Below are 25,464 nucleotides of genomic sequence, written 5' to 3'. Positions count from 1 at the left end.
TGACTATTTGGTGGGTGAGTCATTCTCACAGTCATCACTGACATCATCATTCTCTCTCTTTCTCACAGTCAGTGTTGCACTCAAATTCTCTCAGTTTTCCTCCGTCTCTCAATCATACTCTCTCAGCTTCTCTCCCACTGGCATCTATACTAAAATTTTCTCATAGATTGTCTCTTTCCAACTCCCTCAAAACAATGTTCTCTCCCACACACTCTATCTTTTAGAGTCAGTCTCCATCACACTCATTCACTCTCTCTCTTTCTCTCAGTTTTCCTTCGTCTCTCAATCATATATATAAGTTATACTCTCTCAGGTTCTCTCCCACTGGCATCTATACTAGAGTTTTCTCATAGATTATCTCTCTCCAACTTCCTCGAAACAATGTTCTCTCCCACACACTCACTCTCTCTCTCTCTCTCTTACACACATACACACACAGTCCGTCTCCATCTCACACTCACTCTCTCTCTCTCTCTTACACACACACACACACACACACACAGTCCGTCTCCATCTCACACTCTCGCTCTCTCTCAGTTTTCCTCCGTCTCTCAATCATACTCTCTCATGCTCTCTCCCACTGGCATCTATACTAGATTTTTTTCATAGATTATCTCTTTCCAACTCCTCGAAACAACGCTCTCTCTCTCTCTGTCATCTATTGGATTTTTCTCATAGATTATCTCTTTCCAACTCCCGCAAAACAATGTTCCCTCGCACTTACATGAGTTTTCTCCTAGATTATCTCTTTCCAACTCCCGCAAAACAACGTTCTTTCTCTCTCTCTCTCTCTTTGTCTTCTATTGGATTTTTCTCATAGATTATCTCTTTCCAACTACCACAATCATCGTTTCCTCCCACTGACATTTTCTCCTAGATTATCTCTTTCAAACTCCCGCAAAACAACGTCCTCTCTTTGTCATCTACTAGAGTTTTCTCCTAAATTATCTCTCTCTCCATCTCCCGCGAAACAACTACATCTCTCATTTTCCCTCTCTCTCTCACTTCTGCATTCTTGTAGAGTAACATCATCGCCCACTATGGAAGTACATCAGCATCTCTGACTGCAAGGTCACGTGACAGAGGCCTCTCTTTGGAGTTTGTGGCTGGCTGACTCCGATCATCAATCCACAACACAATTCAATGCCACTTTTTCAACTACACTCACCCAATTCCCACTATTTCATTGCTCAGTCACTGCATTAGGTCATTACAAAAAAAGATAGCCTACAGAGAGGTGTTTTTCTCAGCCTGGTCACGGAAGAAGAACCGTTCTCTACTTCGTCGACTAGTAATCTTCACCTTGCTGAGTTTTCTCATATTTATCTATAGCCTACGTTAAAATCACCTCATTTATATGGGCTACTCTATTCAAATAAACTAGTAGTTCTGTGAACAGTAGACCTCACGCAGTATTCTCATCCACAAGTACCTGATTGAAACTATAGACCTTATGGAAATACATCAATAGACTGGCTTCTCCACACATCTGTGTAATCACTTGTCTACAGAGAACGGTTGTCTAGAGAACGGTTGTCAGCTGATTTATGATGAATACATCTATAGTCTGATTTTTACTGTAATATTGGCGTATGAAGGAGGCTCCTTTTTCCTTTTATATTATCCTTGAAATGCAAAATTTCCAAAAACCTTGTATATACGTCGACGCACAATTAAAAAAGGAACATATCTGTCAAATTACATGAAGATCTATTACCGCGTTTCGCCGTAAATGCGCAACATATAAACATTTAAACATTAAGAGAAATGCCAAACCGTCGACTTGAATCTTAGACCTCACTTCGCTCGGTCAATAAAAACTTGAAGTACCTTTTTATTAAAAACTTTAAAATATTTTAACGACCACAGATGGAAATTAATGTGATATTATTGCAATACCTCAGTAATTTCCATGTGTAATTTCTTTTTCTTCTTCTTCTTCTTCTTCTTCTTCTTCTCTTCTTCTTCTTCTTCTTCTTCTTCTTCTAGATATTGCAAGATAAAAGATATTGCAATACCTCAGTAATTTCCATCTGTAGACTGGCTGGCCGCTATGACTTTGTATAAAATGGGCACTGCTATCCATAGATTGTCAGTTTGGTGTAAGAGTAAGCATTTCTGACCGGCAATTATGAGTTACTGGGTTCGATTCCCGGGATAACAAATCATTTTTGAAAAGTAGCGCTCATCGAATTTCCATCTAGCTGTTTACCCTGTTGTCAATATTTGCAGTAGCAGAAGCCTTCGGGGTGAATTACAGCATTTAATTTGGATTTTCGTTTAATAATAATAATTTTAACGACTAGCTTCGACCATTGGTTATTTTCGAGTTAAAACTATTTAACTAGTTATTTTTAACTTGAAAATTACCAATGGTCGAAACTAGTCGTTAAAATATTTTAAAGTTTTTAATAAAAGGGTACTACAAGTTTTTATATTGCTTTTATTAATCTATAACCATTCCCAAAAGAAGTTAGTATGGTTAAACATATAACTATAGTGAGGTCCACGTTATAACATAAGGTATTATTTATTCATTCATACAATAAGTAAGGTGAGTGTAAGAGAGGGCCGACTGCGCCCTAACTTCACTCACAATGACAATAAAGGCAGTCATTCTATTCTATTTCATAAGTACGTTATCGAAATAGTTGGAACAACTAAACAGATCTGTGGTTGGTTCTTTGCTTATAATAGTAGCGGAGAAAGATAGGAGAACAGCGTTGCGGATTCTCTGCCTTACCACTGTCTTCTATAGAGGATAGCTGATACCGGTATATCAACTATTCATTCCTTTAAAATAATCGGTTATTTTTTATTCGCCAAAAAATATAATTTTCAATGATTCTATAATAAATGTTCATAATTGAGATTAAATATTTTGTCCATTAACCATATTTCAAAACCGATCAGGCAACGCTGTGCAGCTAGGAAAGGATAGTGCTAGCTGGTTTGTCGAATGATAGATAAGGATAGAAACACCATAATGTTAATGACATTTTTCCATTATAAGGTGGACCTCACTATACAGAGAGGCGTTTTCTCAGCCAGATCTACTTTTGTCCTTGCTAAATTTTCGGCATAGACCTTGAAATCTATACTACTCCTAAAGGAAGTTTAGTATGTTTAAACATGGAACTTGATACTTGATGCATGTTTGAGTTTGGTACTGCGTGATGAAAACAATCCTATAGTGAGGTCCACGTTATAATGGCAGTTATTTCGGCTCTAAATTTATTGTCTAAATTCAATATTTTCTAATTTGGCTTAGTGGTTTTGTGTTTTGTTTCGGTTTTGTATAAGTTTGTACTTTTTAACATCAAAGTGATCTCTATTGCGAAGTGAAAAGTGTAAATTTGAAGTATTGTGCTCACTATAACCTGCTTAGTGTCCGGTTTCCCATTAGGGAACTTTGGATTATAAACGGCGAGGTGGAACTACCCTTGGGTCTCCCCACCATTCAAAGCCATACGCTAATAATAATCATAATAATATGGCAGTGGAGAAAGATACAAGATCAACGTTGCCGATCCTCAGTCTTGTCAATGTCTTCTATAGACGGTAGCTGATACAGGTTTATTGATGTAATATTGACGGTTCATTCTTGTTTAAAATAATCAATCATAATTTATTGAGCAAAAAATTATATTTTACTATAATTTCATAATGAATTTTCATAACTAAGATTGAATATTTTGTTGACCGAGCAAAGTGAGGTCTAAGATTCAAGTCGACGGTTTGGCATTTCTCTTAATGTTTAAATGTTTATATGTTGCGCATTTACGGCGAAACGCGGTAATAGATTTTCATGAAATTTGACAGGTGTTCCTTTTTAAATTGCGCGTCGACGTAAATACAAGGTTTTTGGAAATTTTGCATTTCAAGGATAATATAAAAGGAAAAAGGAGCCTCCTTCATACGCCAATATTAGAGTAAAAATCAGACTATAGAATTAATTATTCATCATAAATCCGCTGTCTAGTGGACTATAATACTACCCGTTCAAAAGCATCGAGAATCTTGAAAATGTATCTTTCCATCAACGTTAGTAGACAGTTGACTATAATACTACCCGTTCAAAAACATCGAACATCTTGAAAATGTATCTTTCCATCAACGTTGTAGACAGTGGCAGCCAGACCTGATAACAGCGCTCACACTCACATTCCGGGACGACACGTCACGGTACAATAGGAAAGAAAGCTCTATGTTTATTTAGGATTTTTTCTAGACATTTTAAATTGATAAATTATTTATTAATTTTTGAAAAAACATAACAACAGGTCAATGTAACTTACTGAGCGCGAGGTCTACCGTTCACAGAACTACTAGTTATTAATTCTACATTGTTAAAAGACGATCTGGCAACAGAGCAGAGCGAGAAAGAGATAGCGCTATCAGCTTTGTTGAATGATAGACAAGAATAGCAATACCATTGCTAATCAAACTGCCATTATAACGTGGACCTCACTATACAATCATGTTCGTATTGATTAGACATTGATGTGATGATTGCTCACCCGTGCCATTGAAAAGGTGAGAAGGAGAAGAGCCTGGATTGTTTTTCTCTATCGTATTACTATTTCCTCCAAACTTTACTTTTGTTTCAACTATTTTCACTGATCTCATGTGTCATTCAAAAGGTGAGAAAGAAAAGAAGAACCTGGATTGTTATACTCTATTGTATCACTATTTCCTCTAAACTTTACTTTTGTTTCAACTACTTTCACTGATTCTCAATCTTCCCCTGGCTATGCTCACTCTAAAAGAAGTAAGAAACAAGGAAAAAAGTATCATAGGTCAGAAAAGCAATCGAATACTCGTGATTCCACGATTTTCTAGATCTGGATTCTAGACGATCACGATGTACATTGTAGAAAGGAGAATCCATTCCCAATTGGAAGGTTCAGAACAAAGTAACTAGAATACCTGTATAGATAACTCTGTGGCTTGGTGCAAGAAGTATCTATGTCAAAATATCAACTTTCTCACAAATCAGCTTGAAAGTTCACCTTGTATTTTCGAACTGCGGCATTTCAATACGGAAATTCGAGTGCTAGAAGTGCAGAAGTCGACATTGGTAGTTCTGGCACGGAGTATCAATGACAATCTAAAAACATTTGTCTTCATTGGTGGTTTTCACACTCTGAGAGTGAAATAATCTCAAACTCTGAGTGCCGGTTGCACCACAGCCGGTTAAATTTTAACCGTGATTAATTTCACGAGAACCAATCAGAGAAGCCGTTTTTTCGAAAATTTAATCGGCTGTTGTGCAACCGGGCCTGAGAGTGGAACTAAATCATGACATTGGTAGAATAAGTTTTATAACTTTTTATTGCTTTGAGATAGGACATTGGCACTTTTGGAACTGATAATAATCTATATTAGTGATGTATTAGTGTATTAAACTCATGTTTGAAAAAAAATCACATTACTAGTTTTTGCACCAAGCCACAGAACTATTCTTTATAGTTTACCTGTATTCTATAGTGATGTCCACGTTGTAATGGCAGTGTTTGATTGGCAATGGTATTGCTATCCTTGTCTATCTTCAACAAAGCGGATATCGCTATCTCTTTCTTGCTTTGCTCTGTTGCCAGATCATCTTTCAACAATGTAGAATTGATTTGAATTGAATTATTCAACAAAATATTTCATCTCATCTATGAAAATTCATTAAAAAATTATTGAAAAATAAAATTTCTTGCTTAATAAAATATAATTGATTATTTTAAACGAGAATGAACAGTTAATATTGCATCAATAAACCTGTATCAGCTACCGTCTATAGAAGGCATTGACAAGACTGAGAGGAGAGGCATAACGTTGTTCTCCTATCTTTATCCACTGCCATTATAACGTGGACTTCACTATAGAATATATAGTTAACTATGCTGTATAGTTTACTTCACTAAATGTACCTAGAATACCTGTATAGTTTACCTGCATTCTAGGTAAGAGGCATGTCTGGAAACGTGTCTTCCTCTTCCTGTAGAATGCGACGAAGAGGGGAATCGGAAATGAACACCCACTACTATTGTATCACTTGCGATCAAGACACGGAGAGAAAATGGGTGGCTAGCTCTGTTGGAGAGCTCTAGGAATGACCTGAGTCAGAGTTTAGGAGTGCCTAAGTATGCTAGATGGCATGAATCAAATATTTTTAACTATATACTGCAGTGATTTACACGTTATAATGTCAGTAGAGAAAGATAGCAGACCCTCTTTCTTGTCAATGCCTTCCATAGATGGTAGGTGATACAGGTTTATTGATGTAATATTCATTCATTTTATTTATTTTATGTATTCTTCTTTACAATGAAGCACAGATCGGGAGAGAAAAACTAAGAATACCTTGTACTATTTCTCTCCCAAATTTAAGTAACATTAAAAGTCCAAAAATGAGGTTATGTCTTCTAGATTTCCATAAAATTTTCTGTCCAAAGATATTTATACAAACCATTCTTTTGAATTTTGGATGTTCCTAATTCCAAAATAATGATGATTTAAACACTTAGTTATTTTCAAAATAGAGAATATTCACTCTTATTTTTTAGAGAAGTTTTTAAACACGAGCCGAAAAACAAACATTATTTTTAGTCTAAAGTATAAGATACTTAACTTTTCATTCTCATTTAAAATAATCAATTATATTTTATTAAGTAAGAAATTACATTTTTCAATAATTTCATAATGAATTATCATAATTAAGATGAAATATTTTGTTAATTTATTATTAATTCTAGATTGTTAAAAGACGATCTGGCAGCAGAGCAAAGCGAGAAAGCGGTATCCTCATAATTGAATGATAGACAAGGATAGCAATACCATTGCTAATCAAACACTGTCATTATAGCGTAGACCACGCTATAGGAATGAACTGAGTCAGAATTTAAGAGTGCTAAATGGCATGAATGAAATGTTAAGTGCATCAATGTGTAGACTCTATAATCATGAGAATAGAATAGAAGAGAAACTCTATTTTCCACATAAACACAAGCAATACATTTTGAAATAAAAACAAATTCAAATTCAGAGTCGGGACAATTTGATTGTTGTACGGTATGGAGAGTGCTGATGACTAAAAACGGTTGGAAAACTAATTTTAAAATTATTTTATGCGATTACGTTAAACCTACAGTTGAGAATTCTCTTGGAAAATGAATATGAATGAGATAGAAAGAGAGTAGATGGGAGTGGAGAGAATGAATGAATAGATTAGTGTGATGTGGTTTCGATTGAGATGCAGCACATATAATTATAGGCCTAACCATGATTAGTCTTGACTAGAATTCATTCATGTTCTTGATCATTCATGAGAATTTGTTCATGATTCACTAGACTATGCTAAGATTTCTGGGTGCAGCTTTTCGGTTTTAATAAAAACCTAATGTTTTACTATAATCTTTTTTAAACAACTAATGTAACAACCTGTCTGGATTAGAATTATTCGAAGTAACCAGTACTAATCAATCAATCAATCAATCAATCAATCTCTTTATCCAAAACATACATCAAAATGTACATGAATGCGTCTTTCTTTATTATTTTCAAAATAATAAAATAAATACAAGTAAAAAACAAAATACATCAACAATAGGTAGTCTAAATACATAATGAGTTGGCACTATAAAATTCTTCATAACTGTAGCCTATAATTCTAGTTCCACGATATACTTTTCAGTTTGTTTTTAACCCTTGTAATATCTTTTTCATGATTAATCTTAGTAGGAAGGTAAGTGATGAATTTGATGCCCATATAGGTCGGGCTTTGTTTGTACTTCTATTTACTATGTTCCTTGATAATAAAGTTGTTCCTATTTCTTGTATTATAGTCATGCACACTGGTTTGCCTGGGGAATTTGTCTTCATTATTTTTTACGTGTAATATTGTTTTATAAATATAAAGTCCATACACAGTCATTAATTCTAACTTTTTAAAAAATGTCCTGCACGACTCTTGTCTATTTAAATTGAATATTTTTCTTACTGCTTCTTTTTGGAGTTTTAATATCCTATTCAAGTTAAATGCACTAGTCCCACCATAAATCTCAATGCCATATGAAATATGAGAGTGGACAGTGGCATAATACACGGATTTCAAAGTTAATAAATTACAAATGGGTGCCAGCCTTCTTAGTGCAAATATTCCTGTACTTACTTTTTTACATACTCTTGATACATGCTCTTCCCAATTGAGTTTGTTATCTAGATCTACGCCTAAAAATTTTATGTTATTTAGGTTATTTAGCTTCAGTGTACTTTTTCTTTTGGGATTTCTACAGGTGAAATGTACAAATTTCGTTTTATCATTATTTAATAAAAGGTGCATCTTACTTGAAACGTTTTTTAAAAGCAATATTGTGTCATTACATTTTTCTTCGATTATATCCAAATCTTTGTCGAATATGCTTAAACTAATGTCATCAGCATACATACAAAATGTACTTTCAATTACATCTTTCGCATATTCTGGTAATCCCCCCAAATAGCAAAGGAACAAAAATGGCCCCAAAACTAATGGAATATTAATTAAATGTTTATCAACGCGTAGAATTAAGTTGAAATTCCACTTCAAATTTTCATTCTGCCCTGATATAAAAATACAATTTTTCCTACAGGTACCTTGGAAAGTGGTCATTGCTGCACTGATTACAGAACGCAAAGAATCACTTTTCCGCTCTAGTGCGCAAAGTATTACTTTGCGCACTCTTAATACTAAGGCCCGGTTGCACAGCAGCCGGTTAAATTTTTAGAAATTAAGATTTATTCAAATTTTCAAATTAATTGGATTAATTTAATTTTTTAATTTGAATGAATTATCGATTATTAATTTTCAATTGGATTATCAAGTTTAAAATAAATTAAAGTTGTTATTAATTTATACAGACAAACATTTGATGGATTTAAGCCATCATTTTACCCATCATCAACCACTTCTCATATTCAATGGTAACTGATATTTAATGGAATATTCGCCTACGGCTCGGGCGTAAACGTTTCTTTCGGTGCAGCAAACTGTCACTTTGCGCACTAGTTGCACAAATAACTAATTTGAATGTGAATATGCACAGTATAGTATAACAATACCAAACTCTAATGAATAGTAATATTACATAGAAATAATATGTAGGCTACTAATATGTATTAAATTAATATGTATTGCCTACTGCATATTCCATTTTTCTGTCATATGACCAATATCATAGAGAAACAATAGCGTAAGTAGATATCCCATGGTATAGGGTGTTTATGTCGCAACTTTTACTGTTATCTCAAGCCGATTTCTGTTGATCATTGTCGAATTTTACTGTTTAGTTGGGGTGAGAGTGTATGAACGGCACAATATGAGAGACTACCAGTGTCACACAGCTTCACGGGAAAGAATTACATGAACTATCGGCTTGAGATAACAGTAAAAGTTGCGACATAAACGCCCTATACCATGGGATATCTACTTACGCTATTGTTTCTCTATACCGACATCTTATAACTAATTATTAAAAAAGTTGTAATATTGTAAATATGGGGACGATGTGAAGTTTCAATGGAAAAATCATGTTTTTGGACTCAGGGGACCTTGAAACGTATAGAAAACTTGAAATTAGGGTACCTTTTTTTTTTTGGAAAGCAATACTTTCGTTACTTATGGTAATAGGGCAAGGGAAGTAGAAAATAGTAGATGACATTGCTAAATCTTCACAATATACCGTACCGTACTGTACTTTCATAATGGCCCTTCTCATTAATTTGAAAGAGCGAGGTCTACTGTTCGCAGAACTACTAGTGGTAACATAGTTATAGAAAGTAGGTAATTTTATAAAATATAGAATGCTCTACATTACAAACATTTTCTCGAACTTAAAATTTTACAATAATTTATTTTGCTACTCATACCTGGAGATGAAGGAAGATGACTATTGACTAAAGCTGCAAAACTGGAGAGAATCGTTGATCAACCATCCTGAGTATTCCAGCGCATCTAAAATAATAAAGAGAGATTTCGACTAAAATGTGACAGCTCTTTGTAAGTATCAGAGCTGAATTCAAAAAAGAATAAAAAAGAGTAATAGCTCGAAATGTTTCTAAAAATATTCTTCTCCTCTTATCAATAAATAATGACACTGCCATTAGCATGCTCTGATTCCTCAAGTCATTTGTATATAGAAAGAATGAAGCCCTTCAGATAATAGCAGATCAATTACCCAAGTACCGTACCCTGAGATTGCAGACTCATCATCTCTAAAAAAGGGTTCAATAGTTAGCCGAGACAAATACTATTATTATTTTGTTTTGTCGAAAATTGTCTCCCAAAAACAAGAGGACCTGTAACAAGGAAGCAACGCTATAATTTATTATGAATCTGGCTGTTTTTGTATAAATAATCTCAATCCAATCTGAATATAATTATGGTACTTTTTGAATGGAACCCTTATAATTATTTAGGGAAGGCAATCAAAGTCTATATAAATAGGATGATGCAATCACGAGTTAATAGTTCGGAGGTTGACATTGTTCAAGAGTTCAACCCTAGTTCCTTCAGACTTGGTTGTTCAATTTCACAGAGCTCCTCTAGATCTCTAGAACTTATGTATCTCTAATAGTCTTTCAAGTCCGAACATAGTAGCATAGAGAAACAATAGTGTAAGTAGATATCCCATGATATAGGGCGTTCATGTCGCAACTTTTACTGTTATCTCAAGCCGATAGTTCATGTAATTCTCTCCCGAGAAGCTGTGAAGCTGTGTGACACTAGTAGTCTATCATATTGTGCCGTTCATACACTCTCACCCCAACAAAACAGGAAAATTCGGCAATAATCAACAGTAATCGGCTTGAGATAACAGTAAAAGTTGCGACATAAACGTCCTATGCCATGGGATATCTATTTACGCTATTGTTTCTCTATGATAGTAGTCACTCAAGAATATCTCTAATAATTCTCATTTTTGATTATGATATCATTGTAGGAAAATTTATTCATACTCTACACAAATATTTGTAGCTTCAAGAAGATAAGGAGCTTCTTTTTGAAGAGAGAGAATACTATTTTAACTTATTGATGAATAATTAAATGAGACTTATAATCATAATAGACTGACTAGAAAATGTGTAGATAGAGTGTTCAACTTCCTTAACTAATTCATAATTTTACCGTGATAACATAGCTGAATAACTGTCAAAATACGTGGCTTATTTTAAACACATCATCTGGACAAATTCAGAAGACTAACCAATCACCAAACTTGAGTTTTTGTAAGTGCAGAAGATCTTTCGGTTGTTTGGAAAATAAGAAGATGGAGAAGAGAAAATAAAGAAAAGATATAAATCAAAATGAGGTGAAAAAGTGATAATTATACAAATATTGTTCAACTCCACAAAAATTAGGATTAACTCGTTTTTGGAATCTGAAAGATCTACAATGGAAGACCTGCTCTATTACGATGTACATAAAGCTAATGTAAGGAATAGTACAATATCAGGCTTCACGTTGCCTAGATCTACTGACGCTGGTCTCAAATTCAAACTGTACTGCATTTTCATAGACTGGCTTCTAGTTGTCTGCTTCATCTTTATGGCAGTTCAGATCTCACACGGTCGGCTAGTCCCCGCCATTCTACCCGATGTCGTATCCACCTATCTCATGATGTACGGAGTCGTAGGAACTGTTTACTACCGATACTATTTCGAAAGTTTCCAGCGAATTTTCAAAGCTTTCAACGAGATTACCAAGGAGTGTGTGGAGTTTCCACCAATCAGGGGCCCGAATTTTAGGGAGAGGATACTCCTGGAGAATCAACTGATGTACAAGTGTGTGTCTTATATACCGGCGACGCTTTTGATAAGCGCGTTCACTTTCTACATGCCGTTTGTTCTACGAATACTGTTATTTGGAATTCGTGACGAGGCCGATGAACGCATCACTGATGAGAGCACTGCGGGAAGACTGAAGGAAGCCGGACGTCATTTTCTGTGTATGCTGGGGGCTCAGTTCGGAGGATCAAGGAAAGCAACTGTTGAGTGGTTTCTGGCGAGCCTCATGACGCTCTCGCTCACTCACTTGAACCATCTTGAAGCCATAGCTGGAGATACTGTATGTGGTAGTAGCGCTATCAATTTACCTGAAAACTATCAATCAACTATGGAACAGAATGAGGTTTTGACCGTTGACAACAAAGTCAAAAAGTGGGTGATGATTCATCAAAAAATCCTCAAGTGAGTTACTATCAGCTGTATAGCCTATTTCACTTTTCAGATACTGTTAATCATTAATTATCACTAAACGAAAATCCAAATTGCATACTGTCATTCACCCCGAAGAGCTCTACTACTGCAAATATTGACAACACGGTAAACAGCTAGATGGAAATTCGATGAGCGCTACTATTCAAAAATTATTTGTCTGCGCGGGAAGCTGACTGTTTAGCTGTTTATCCTGTTGTCAATATTTGCAGTGGCAGAAGTCTTCGGGGTGAATTACAGAATTTATAATTTGGATTTTCGTTTGATAATTATTATTAATTCATTGGCATTTGAATAAATGCAATATCTCAGTAATTTACATCTGTAGATCAAATACTGTTGCTGGTGAAATATTATTGTTATATCCATCCATAATGAAAACACTGGGATTTTGTCTCAGTTGTATCCATAATGAAAAAACTGGGATTTTGTCTCAGTTGTATCCATAATGAAAACACTGGGATTTTGTCTCAGTTGTATCCATAATGAAAACACTGGGATTTTGTCTCAGTTGTATCCATAATGAAAACACTGGGATTTTGTCTCAGTTGTATCCATGATGAAAACACTGGGATTTTGTCTCAGTTGTATCCATAATGAAAACACTGGGATTTTGTCTCAGTTGTATCCATAATGAAAACACTGGGATTTTGTCTCAGTTGTATCCATAATGAAAACACTGGGATTTTGTCTCAGTTGTATCCATAATGAAAACACTGGGATTTTGTCTCAGTTGTATCCATAATGAAAACACTGGGATTTTGTCTGAGTTGTCTCAAGTGTCATGAATATGTGATATTTTTGACAAAATCCCAGTGTTTTCATTGTTGTCTATTTCATTTCAATTATCAGTGTTGTCTCAGTTTGGGAGAGAAATAGTACAAGGAGAATCCTTAGCTTTCCACTCCAGGTCAGTGCTTTCTAGTGAAAATAATGAAATAAATAATAGTCCAGTCAATATAGACATAAAAAAGGGGGTGTGCTTGCAATTTATATTGTAGTTATGATTTTTCTATATATTATTTGGGTACATAGGAGGAGTCCAGAACCAATTTCTTCATGCAAAATTTCTACAACAAAAAGTCTAGTACCTACGATGAAATCTGAGCATTGTGTCAAAAGTTATAAGTGTTTGAAATTTTGATCCTTGAGGTGTCCTTAAGCGCGCCTCTCCACTAGGAAATACTGAAATGAAGTGCATCTAGCGGGTGATTCTTATAGAACATGATCTCATGAACTTATGTCACATTGATATTTGTGAGGACAATGTAGTTGGTGATGATGGTTGAAGCTGAAAATTAGGTGTTTTTCACAATACAAGGAGCATTGTTGTCAGGTGTACCTGGAAATCCATTTGAGATAGAGCGCTCTCCCTGATCTCAGATTGTAGAGCACAAAAATACGCCCAGAGGGATTTGGAATTATACATCTAAATGTTAACAATCGGAAAATATTGTTGATCAAAAACTAAAATTCATCAAAATTGATTTTTCCTTCAAATTTCACTCATTTTTGAAAGATCATAACTCAGTACTCATTGGAGATAAGGAGTTCCGAATGATCTCATTTTATTCATAATTTCATGATCTAAAAGAAAGGCGAGAGCAAATGTTTCTGTCCGATTACGAGATTTGGCAGAAATAGCTGAAAACTGGAAAATGAGCCGAAAATACGATGTTTTTGGGCCACCCTGTATCTAGCACAAGGAAATTTTGCATGAAGAAATTGGTTCTGGACTTCTCTTATGTACCCAAATAATTTATTAAAAAATCAAAACTACAATATAGATTGCATGCACCTATGTTTATAGTGACTGGAAAATGAGCCGAAAATACGAGGTTTTTGGGCCATTCTGTATCTAGCACAAGGAAATTTTGCATGAAGAAATTGGTTCTGGACTTCTCTTATGTGCCCAAATAATTTATTAAAAAATCAGAACTACAATTTAGATTGCATGCACCTATGTTTATAGTGACTGGACTATAACCCAACTAAGCTCAGTTTAAATGATTCACGACTCGATTGATGGTGATGGTGAGGGCCTTGTTATAATAGCAGTGGAGAAAGATAGGAGAGCAGCGTTGCCGATTCTCTGCCTTACCACTGCCTACTAGTTCATTCTTGTTGAAAATGATCAATATTATATTATGTTAGTCAAAAAATATATATTTCTCAATGATTAAATCATAATTTTTCATTATTGAGATCAAATATTTTGTTAATGAATTATATTTCTACATTGTTGACAAACGATCTGGCAACGTTACCGAACTAGAAAAGGATAGCGCTATCTGCTTTGTCGACTGATAGACAATGATAGTAACACCAATGTTAATCAAATACAGTACTACCATTATAACTTGGACCTCTCTATAAATCAAAAACTGTTGATGCTATCAAATTTGAGAATGTGTGCACTCACAGAGCGGTTAAATTTTTTTTTTGTACTGTGTCAAAATTATGACTCAGCTGTTGAACTTTTGTAATCATTCAATCAGGTACTTAGTGCCGGTAGCAAAAAATCCGGGTTATTTTCAATCCTGATTAATTCCAGTAGATCCATCTTTTTGAAATGGTCTTCTCTGATTTGGTTCACGTGAAGTTAACCAGGATTAAAATTTAACCGGCTTTTGTGCAACTGGGCCTTTGTGAGGGAGATTTTTGCATTCCTCTGGGAATCATCTCAATTTACTGTGATTAGATAGAACATTTCTGTATGAATGTTATTATAATGTCTTCTTTCGTAATAAATTTATTATGCTTTTGTACTCCAGAGCGAAGCTCGGTCCCCGATATTGTATAAATAACTCATGACGTGCTTTTTATCTATAGGGGCAGCAGTTTGATTGGCTTGGTAATTTATGATGTATTGCCCTAAAAAGAGCAATCCTCATCTAACCTATACCTATGTAATATGAATTAATAAAAACAATATAAAAATCTTGAAGTACCCTTTATATTATCACAATAAAAAAATAAAGAATACTTGAAGATTTTTATATTGTTTTATTTTTATTATATATTATTATTTTTATATTTGTTATTATTTGTTGAAGAGTAGCCGACGTGAGTGAAGTCTTTCTATGTAATATTTTATATCTGCTCTTTGAAGATGCAAATACTTAGTACTTGTGCCGGTAGCAAAAAAGCCGGGTTATTTTCAATCCTGATTAATTCCAGTAGATCCATCTTTTTTAAATGGTCTTCTCTGATTTGGTTCACATGAAGTTAATCAGGATTAAAATTTAACCGGCTTTTGTGCAACTGGGTCTTTGTGAGGGAAATTTTTGCATTACTCTGGGAATCAATCTCAATTTACTGTGATTAGATAGAACATTTCTGTATGAATGTTATTATAATTTCTTCTTTCGTAATAAATGTATTATGCTTTTGTACTCCAGAGCGAAGCTCGGTCCCCGATATTGTACAGTATATATATAACTTATGACGTGCTTTTTATCTATAGGTGTAGCAGTTTGATTGGCTTGGTAATTTGATATATATATATATATATATATATATATATATATATATTATATATATATATATATATATATATATATAGTATATGATATATACTGCCCTAAAAAGAGCAACCCTTATCCAACCTATACCTATGTAATATAATGTTATAATATATAATATATTCATATTATGAATTAATAAAAATCTGGTGTGGCGCACTCACACAACTTTCCTTGCCGTTATGAAAATTGATCACCTGACGCTAGTGTTCCCGCGCATCACAAGTCTACTATTCAAAGATTTGAGCCACCTGGTGACATGGCAATAACGCTGTAGACACACATGAGGTCTGCTATCTCTTCATAGTGAATGATTTAATAGAATCAACAATAATTTGCAATTGAATAATCACATTTTCTCGAATTTAAAGCTTATTTTCAATTTTAGGTGAAAATGTTACTGAACATTAATTGTAGAGATTTTCATGCTCAATCTACTCCACTTGATTTTTTTTGTTTCAATTGTATCTGAAGCCTGATAATTGGGAATCTATCTGCATTGCTGGGGCGGAGCTCCTGAAATTTTTACAGATATGGGACTTGTGGCAGTTGATAGAGCATATCGATGACTATTTTAGGTATGAATTTGATAAAAATCGTTGGAGCCGTTTCCGAGAAAATCACGAAAAACCCTGTTTTTGACAAAATTTTCGCCATTTTAGCCGCCATCTTGAATTGCATTTGATCGAAATTGTTCGTGTCGGATCCTTATATTGAAAGGACCTTAAGTTCCAAATTTCAAGTCATTCCGTTAATTGGGAGATGAGATATCGTGTACACAAACGCACATACACTCATACACACACACACACACACAGACCAATACCCAAAAACCCGTTTTTTGGACTCAGGGGACCTTGAAACGTATAGAAATTTAGAAATTGGGGTACCTTAATTTTTTTCGGAAAGCAATACTTTCCTTACCTATGGTAATAGGGCAAGGAAAGTAAGAACAATATGTAAAAATCTTGAAGTACCCTTCATTAAAAAAATTAAAAAAAGGGTACTTCAAGATTTTTATATTGTTTTATTTTTATTATATATTATTATTTGTTGAAGAGTATCCCACGTGAGTGAAGTCTTTCTATGTAATATGTTATATCTGCTCTTTGAAGATGCAAATACAGTAATATTCTATGACTTTGTTTTAGGTTGAACTCAGACATCTCACAAACTGTCAATCCTCTGCTAATTTTTTACTTCACAACTATCGTGTTGACTTGTGGAGTTGTTACTTGCGTAGTCATTATGGTGAGTGTATACAGGGTGATTCATAATTATGGTAAAATAATTCAATACGTGATAGTAGAGGTAAAAATAAGAAAAAAAGTTCCTATAAACATATATCCATAAACGCTTCATTAGCGAGCTATACAGGATGAAAGATTTCGCCAGGAATTCAGTTCCTCTGGTGAAATACACCGATGCTGAATTGTTTGGGGACTAGTTTTTGGAAAACTTATGCTGAATACATATGGAAAAATATATTAAAAATTGAATAAAACTAGTCTGGAAGCTGTAGTGTGAGTAGTTTTTGAGAAAAAAGTTGAAATATGCAAAAAATGTAAGTAGAAAAACACAGACTTCTACGTTTGATGCCCAATAACTTTCTTTAATGACCAGTAAACAAATGATTTTTCGCAATAAAAATTGTAGAGAATTTAATTCTGAAAAGAATGATGTAAGCTGTGTAAACTAAATTTAAATAAAAGTTGGATAAAATGTATTCTTATGTAGTACATAACACCACAGAAATTTGCTGTTTTATGAGGAGAGAACTAATAACTCATAAGTTGTAGCTGATTGCAAATAAAACATTGATTTTAATAACAGCTGTTTAATTTTTAGTTTACACAGATTACATCATTTTTTTCAGAATTAGATTCTCTACAATTTTTATCGCAAAAATTTATTTGTTTACTGGTCATTAAAGAAAGTTATTGGGCATCAAACGTAGAAGTCTGTGTTTTTCTATTTAGATTTTTTGCATATTTCAACTTTTTTCTCAAAAACTACTCACACTACAGCTTCCAGACTAGTCTTATTCAGTTTTTCAGATATTTTTCCATAAGAATGCAGCATAAGTTTTTCAGAAACTAGTCCCCAAACAATTCAGCATCGGTGTATTTCACCAGAGGAACTGAATTCCGGGCGAAATCTTTCACTCTGTATTGCTCGCTAATGAATCGTTTATGGATATTTTATGTTTATAGGAACTTTTTTCTTATTTTTACCTCTACTATCACGTATTAAATTATTTTACCATAATTATGAATCACACTGTAAATTGTATTGCTTTTTTTTCTTTAGGGCTACTGTTGAATATTAACAAAAATATAAATCTGAATACATTTTTTAAAATTGTTTAGTCACAACATGTTCCGGCTATATATGATGTATATATAAGTCATACTTGATAATGGCATCATATAGCCAAAAAATGCTGTGACTAAACAATAAATTTAAAAAAATGTATTGGATTAATATTTTTATTTGTATATTGAGTGTGTATATTTTGTAATTATTGTAGTGAGTGAATAAACAATGTATACTATTTGGATATCTCATTCCAATCAAACTATTTGTTGAGATTCTAAAAGCTTCAACATTACATCATGATCATTGATGATTTGACAAACTTTACATTACACACAATTATTTATTTCACATTATTAAATGAAAAAGACTAATAAATTGTCAAAAACCACAGATTTATTAATACTTAGAAAGACCGGTTTCGGTTATTACACAATTGTCAATCTCTTATAAACAATCATCTCTGATAAACAATGGTGTAATAACCGAAACCGGTCTTTCTAAGTATCAATAAATCTGTGGTTTTTGACAATTTCTTAGTCTTCTTCATTCAATATGAATAATTACCACAATATCAACTTCTCAACTACACAAAATAAATCAAAAGATGAATCAAATATTTTGATTTTTCAAGCAAAAATACCATTTATTCTATTAGGACTATGAAATAAAATTTCTCACCTTCAATTTCACTGTTCTTTTTACATTAATACAACATACCTTTATTTTGCATTACTTCATTATATAGTACATGATTTCCAATCCCACTTTTTAATCAAGTTGTGATCTAGGTGGTCAAGAAATTCAATGTTATAATAATAAGTTCTATAAAAATGAAATTCATAGACTTTAGGAAGACTTTACTGAGCAATTAATTTTAACTCATGTCAGTTGATCGAGCGGAATAACATATCGAAATCTAGTATTGGGGTTTTTAATCTAATTATTTTGGGATCGCTTCTACAATGAAACTTCAGAATAGCCAATTTCACCACCTTATTTTCATTATAGCTTATCTTTGAAGAGGCAGCAGTATTCTAGTTTTCCATCAATTGAACCAAAGAATACTATCCCAAAAATAAATTATTTGTTTTTAAATTTTGATGTTCCCATACTGTAAATTTTTAAATTTTGATGAGATCATAAACTTTTTTAAAAAATGGAGAAGTAGATATGAATCAAATATTGAATGAAAAAGACTAAGAAATTGTCAAAAAACTTCAGATTTATTGATATACTTAGAAAGACCGGTTTCGGTTATTACACCATTGTCAATCTTTGATAAACTGAGTGTATTTTTTATAAACTGAGTTTATCATAATTTTATAAACTGAGTTTATCAGAGATTGACAATGGTGTAATAACCAAAACCGGTCTAAGTATCAATAAATCTGTGGTTTTTTGACAATTTCTTAGTCTTTTTCATTCAATATGAATAATTACCACAATATCAACTTCTCAACTACACAAAAAGATGAATCAAATACTTTGATTTTTCAAGCAAAAATACCATTTATTCTATTAGGACTATGAAATAAAATTTCTCACGTTCAATTTCACTGTTCTTTTTTACAGGCTGAAGAATTTTCTTACATTGAAAGAGTTTCAGCAGGATATTTCGGTTTCAGCTCTCTAGTTATGTTCTCAATCCTTTGTTACATCGGAAATTTAATCAACATTAAAGTGAGTTTATGTTTAATATACTATAATATTATCAATCTAATGAAACTAATAATGAAGGTTTAGCCAATACCAATAGTGTTTTGGTTAGCCAATTGACTTTTTACTTTCCTTGCCCGACTTGTGAGGAGAATATTGTTTTCACAAAACCATAAAGTTACTCAAAGTTTATGATTTCTGTACTTTTTAAAGCTTCGTGACGTTTACCGGTTGACTTTTTCAAGTTGAGATTGGATTTGGGCATCAGATCGAGTTTACTATAGTGAGGTCCACGTTTTAATGTCAGTATATTCGATTGACAATGGTGTTGTTAACCTTGTCTATCATTCGACAAAGCAGATGCGCTATCCTTTTCTTCCTCCGATACGTTGCCAGATCGGGTTTCAACAATGTAGAAATATACCATATTAACAGAATATCAAATCTCAATTATATGGAATTTTTTTAATCAATAGTTGAGAATTCATTTTGTAACGCATTAAATATACAGTAATTGATTATTTTAAACAAGAATGAACCAGTTAATATTAGGATACATGAAATATTAACTGTTCATTCTTGTTTGGAATAATTAATTATATTTTACTAAGCAAGAAATTTAATTTCATAATAAATGTTCATAATTGAAATGAAATATTCTGTTAATCAATTATTAATTCTACATTGTTAAAAGACGATCTGGCAATAGGACAAAGCAAGAAAGAGTTTTTAGCTGTTTATTGATGTAATATTAAACTGTTAATTCTCGTTTGAAATAATCAATTATATTTTATAAAGCAAGAAATTATATTTTTTAATAATGTCATAATGCATTTTCTTGATTAAGATGAAATATTCATTATTAATTCTACATTGTTAAAAGACGATCTGGCAACAAAGCAAAGCTAGAAAGAGATAGCGTATCTGCTTTGTTGAATGATAGACAAGGATAGGAATACCATTGCTAATCAAACACTGTCATTATAACGTGGACATCACTATGGGCTGTTGATTGTTAACATTCTGATGGCTATTTTCATAACGTGTTGGGAATATTAAAGAATGAGACCAACTTTTTGTTTTAGCTGCTTATCATATATATTATCATTCATGGCTCATTAAACTTTTTAAACGTGCGAAGAAATCTCAAGCATCAATGATTTAAGCTGCAAGCTACTGCAATTGAATAGTTTTTCTTACTGGTTTTTTGATAAAAATCAAAATTCTTATTTCTGACGACTGTTATAAGCTACAAGCAGTTAGAGATAATAGAATACTCGTTATTATATGATATTCGTTTGTCTCTATTGCTATAGTGAGGTCCACGTTATAATGGCAGTGTTTGATTAGCAATGATATTGCTATCCTTGTTTATCATTCAACAAAGCAGATAGCGCTATCTCTTTCTCGCTTTGCTTTGTTGTCAGATCGTCTCTTAACAATGTAGAATTAATAATGAATATTTCATCTTAATCAAGAAAATGCATTATGACATTATTGAAAAATATAATTTCTTGCTTAATAAACTAGTAGTTCTGTGAACAGTAGACCTCACGCAGTATTCTCATCCACAAGTACCTGATTGAAACTATAGACCTTATGGAAATACATCAGCAATAGAATCTAGAATGGCTTCTCCACACATCTTTGTAATTACTTGTCAGCTGATTTATGATGAATAATTCTATAGTCTGATTTTTACTCTAATATTGGCGTATGAAGGAGGCTCCTTTTTCCTTTTATATTATCCTTGAAATGCAAAATTTCCAAAAAAACCTTGTATATACGTCGACGCGCAATTAAAAAAGGAACATATTTATACCTGTTAAATTTCATGAAAATCTATTACCGCGTTTCACCGTAAATGCGCAACATATAAACATTTAAACATTAAGAGAAATGCCAAACCGTCGACTTGAATCTTTTAGACCTCACTTCGCTCGGTCAAATATAATTGATTATTTCAAACGAAAATTAACAGTTTATAAAATTACATCAATAAACCTGCATCTGCTACCGTCCATGGAAGGCATTGACAAGACAGAGGCTCGACAACATTTTTCTCCACTGCCATTATAACGTGGACCTCACGTTAAATTTTGTTTAACTTACTACTAAAATAAAACTAATAAATCTTTTACGAGGAGAATTAAGACAAAGGTTTTAAATTATTGAAAACAATTTATCAAAAATAATGTATTTATTCCTTAAAGTTTAGAGCAATATGATTTACACTAATGTAGCCTACCTGGCATATTTTTTGTAGAGCAGACAAGTGAGTGCCGACCTGTTCTGGAATAGTTATAAAAGTGAGGAATTTTTGAGTAGGAGCATTCTATCCAATTTGAAAATTATTCTTTCGAGGACACACACTCCTATTACGTTTGCTGCGTACAAAAGTGATAAAATCAATCTCATGAATGAAACCTTTGTATCGGTGAGAAACATTTTATTACTGAACTTTCGCATGCTCATGATTACTCAATAATATATTTTTATACAAAATTACAAGATGGAAAGGGAAAAAAAAGACAGCCTTCAACATCGTCATTTCCAAAGTCTACCTGAATATAATTTAAATAAGTATAGTTTTAAAACAAGTTTTCATTATTGGTCGTGGATCTATTACATATTGAAAACTTTTGTTCAAACACCAAGTTTCTAAATTTGTGAAATTACGTTGTTGAAGGGTGTGACTTTAGTCCAGTCAATATAGACATAAAAAACGGGATGCGCTTGCAATTTATATTGTAGTTCTGATTTTTTTAATATACTATTTGGGTACATAGGAGAAGTCCAGAACCAATTTCTTCATGCAAAATTTCCTTGTGCTAGATACAGTAGAGTAGCCCAAAAACCTCGTATTTTCGGCTCATTTTCCAGTTTTCAGATATTTTTGTTAAATCTCGTAATCCGTCAGAAGAATTTGCTCTTGCCTTTTTTTAGATTATAAAATTTTGAATAAAATGAGATCATTCGAAACTTTCTATCTCCAATGAGTACTAAGCTATAGAAATTAGCCATTTTTTGTGTATTGGGATATGGGCTTAAGTACACTCAACAATAAATTTTCCATTTTTTCACCAAATTTGACTTATGATGCATGATTTTGGACCGCCTTGACGAGCCGAGAAGAATCAAGTGTAGTACGATGAAATTTGAGCATCGTGTCAAAAGTTATAAGTGTTTGAAATTTTGATCCTTGAGGTGTCCTTAAACGCGCCTCTCCTTTAAGAAATACTGAAACGAAGTGCATCTAACGGGTGATTCTCATAGAACTTAATCTCATGAGCTTATGTCATTGTGCGAAATATCAATGTGAAGACAATGTAGTTGGTGATAATGGTGGAAGCTGAAAATTAGGTGTTTAGGTGACACAATACAAGGAGCATTGTTGTCAGGTGTACCCGGAAATCTATATGAGATAGAGCGCTCTACCTGATTTCAGATTGTAGAGCACAAAAATACGCCCAGAAGGATTTTGAATTATACATCTAAATGATAACAATCGGAAGATATTGTTGATCGAAAACTAAAATTCATCAGAATTGATTTTTTTCTACAAATTCCACTCATTTTTGAAAAATCATAACTCATCTGTACTCATTGGAAATAGAGAGTTCCGAATGATCTCATTTTATTCAAAATATTATAATCTATAAAAAAGGTAAGAGCAAATTTTTCTGTCCGATTACGAGATTTGGAAGAAATAGCTGAAAACTGGAAAATGAGCCGAAAATACGACGTTTTTGGGCCACTCTGTATCTAGCAAAAGGAAATTTTGCATGAAGAAATTGGTTCTGGACTTCTCTCATGTACCCAAATAATATATTAAAAAATCAGAACTATATAATATAAATTGCATGCACCAATGTATTTTATAGTGACTGGACTACTTTCCATATTGTCATTTTATATTTTTTTATTGGACGTAATGTGTCAATAATGATGACATGTTCAGATTTTGTTTTTTTTCTCGAATTTTGATATTTTTTCATTGTCAAGCTTCACATAACAGAGGAAATTCCAATACTGTAATTATCTCTGTTACCTATTTTTCATTCTCTTGATTATTTATTATGTTGACACTGATAAAAGTGAAAATAAACCTTTAACTGATTTTCCATGTAGATTAAAGTTTGATTTTTATATACATTACTATATATTCGATTATATTCATTATATTTATTTAAATTTTTAAATTAAATACTTATGTTGATCCTTCATTTATACTTTCAGTGTGGATTCTCGATATTCTCTCTGATATCTACAATTCGAAAATTCAACACAAGTAAGCTTTGAGAATAATATTATCACAAGATATTCAACAGTGGAATCTGATCACAAACTGAATCCAGAGGTAGAGAGAGACATTTTTGAACTAGTGAAATAATAACGGATCAGAAGGATTACCTAATAGAGACCATAATAAATTGATAAGAAATGAAATGATACATGCCTTTTGTCTTGAAATTTATAACTTCCACCATCAACCCACTAGGCTAACTCCATAGTGCATTCTGGTGATGTCAGCACAGGTAGGGCTCCTACACTAATAAAAACACTAGCTGATATATATCAGCTGAAATCAACGAATTTTTATTGGTGTAGGAGCCCTACCTGTGCTGACGTCACACGAATGCACTACTAGGGCTTTGTTTACGGAGGTAGTGATCAACCCCAAGTTGTGATGATATTATGGTCATGTTATTTTAGAAAAAAGACACTTGAATTAACCCTGTGGAATCCTTGCCACACAGTCAAGTGTGATGATAAATTCAGGCGAGGTGGGACCTTACTGTAAGGGACTCCCCACTAACAAACGCATTTTTGTCCATAGCCATACGAATTTACTTTAGGCCTACTATAATAAGGTCCACGTTATAATGGCAGTGGAGAAAGATAGGAGATAACGTTGCCGAACGTTGTCTTGTCAATGCCTTCTATAGACGGTAGCTGATAAAGGTTTATTGATGTAACTGTTCATTCTCGTTTAAAATAATAAATTATATTAGATATTTTTCAATAATTTCATAATAAAGGTGGAATATTTTGTTAATTAACTATTACTTTTTGTGTAGTTGAGAAGTTGATATTGTGGTAATTATTCATATTGAATGAAAAAGACTAAGAAATTTTCAAAAACCACAGATTTATTGATACTGTAATTAGAAAGGCCGGTTTCGGTTATTACACCTTTGTCAATCTCTGATATACTAAAACTAAATACAAGAGCAGCAGAATTTATACTAGTAGGCGAGTACTGCTATTGGTCAAGGGCATGAACGCCTGCCATTGGCCCAGCTTGACAGTCTCCTCGGGCGTTCATGCCCTTGACCAATAGCAGTACTCGCCTACTAGTATATATTCTGCTGCTCTTGTATTTAGTTTTAGTTTATCAGAGATTGACAATGGTGTAATAACCGAAACCGGTCTTTCTAAGTATCAATAAATCTGTGGTTTTTGACAATTTCTTATTCTTTTTCATTCAATTAATTATTAATTCTACATTGTTGAAAGACGATCTGGTTAGAGGTTCATTTATGCATTATTAACGGTTCATTCTAGTTTTAAATAATCAATAATTTTATTAAGCAGGAAATGATATTTTTCGATAATTTCTTAATGAATTTTCATAAATGAGATGAAATATTTTGTCAATTAATTATTAATTCTACATTGTTGAAAGACGATGTGGCAACAGAGCAAAGCGAGAAAGAGA

The 25,464-nt window shown here is 33.1% G+C and overlaps 1 protein-coding gene across 3 annotated transcripts; it reads left to right on the top strand.

Annotated features, from left to right (window-relative positions):
• The first annotated feature begins 11,320 nt into the window (after window positions 1-11,320).
• LOC111056321 lies at window positions 11,321-24,687 on the top strand. Of its 3 annotated transcripts, XM_039426524.1 has the most exons (5): window positions 11,332-12,216; window positions 16,919-17,018; window positions 19,659-19,766; window positions 22,009-22,179; window positions 23,982-24,687. In XM_039426524.1, the coding sequence occupies exons 1-5, from the start codon at window positions 11,423-11,425 to the stop codon at window positions 24,042-24,044; spliced, it is 1,236 nt and encodes a 411-aa protein (XP_039282458.1). In that variant the 5' UTR covers window positions 11,332-11,422; the 3' UTR covers window positions 24,045-24,687. The 3 variants fall into 3 exon arrangements, with proteins under 3 accessions (XP_039282459.1, XP_039282460.1, XP_039282458.1); XM_039426525.1 differs by lacking the exon at window positions 19,659-19,766 and having other exon boundaries at window positions 11,321-12,216; XM_039426526.1 differs by lacking the exon at window positions 22,009-22,179 and having other exon boundaries at window positions 11,321-12,216.
• The last annotated feature ends 777 nt before the right edge of the window (window positions 24,688-25,464 follow it).

This window comes from Nilaparvata lugens, chromosome 4 (assembly GCF_014356525.2).
Source record: "Nilaparvata lugens isolate BPH chromosome 4, ASM1435652v1, whole genome shotgun sequence".
Taxonomy (NCBI): domain Eukaryota; kingdom Metazoa; phylum Arthropoda; class Insecta; order Hemiptera; family Delphacidae; genus Nilaparvata; species Nilaparvata lugens.
The sequence above is the reverse complement of the archived record's forward strand: the minus strand, read 5'-3'. Positions and strand labels throughout refer to the sequence as shown.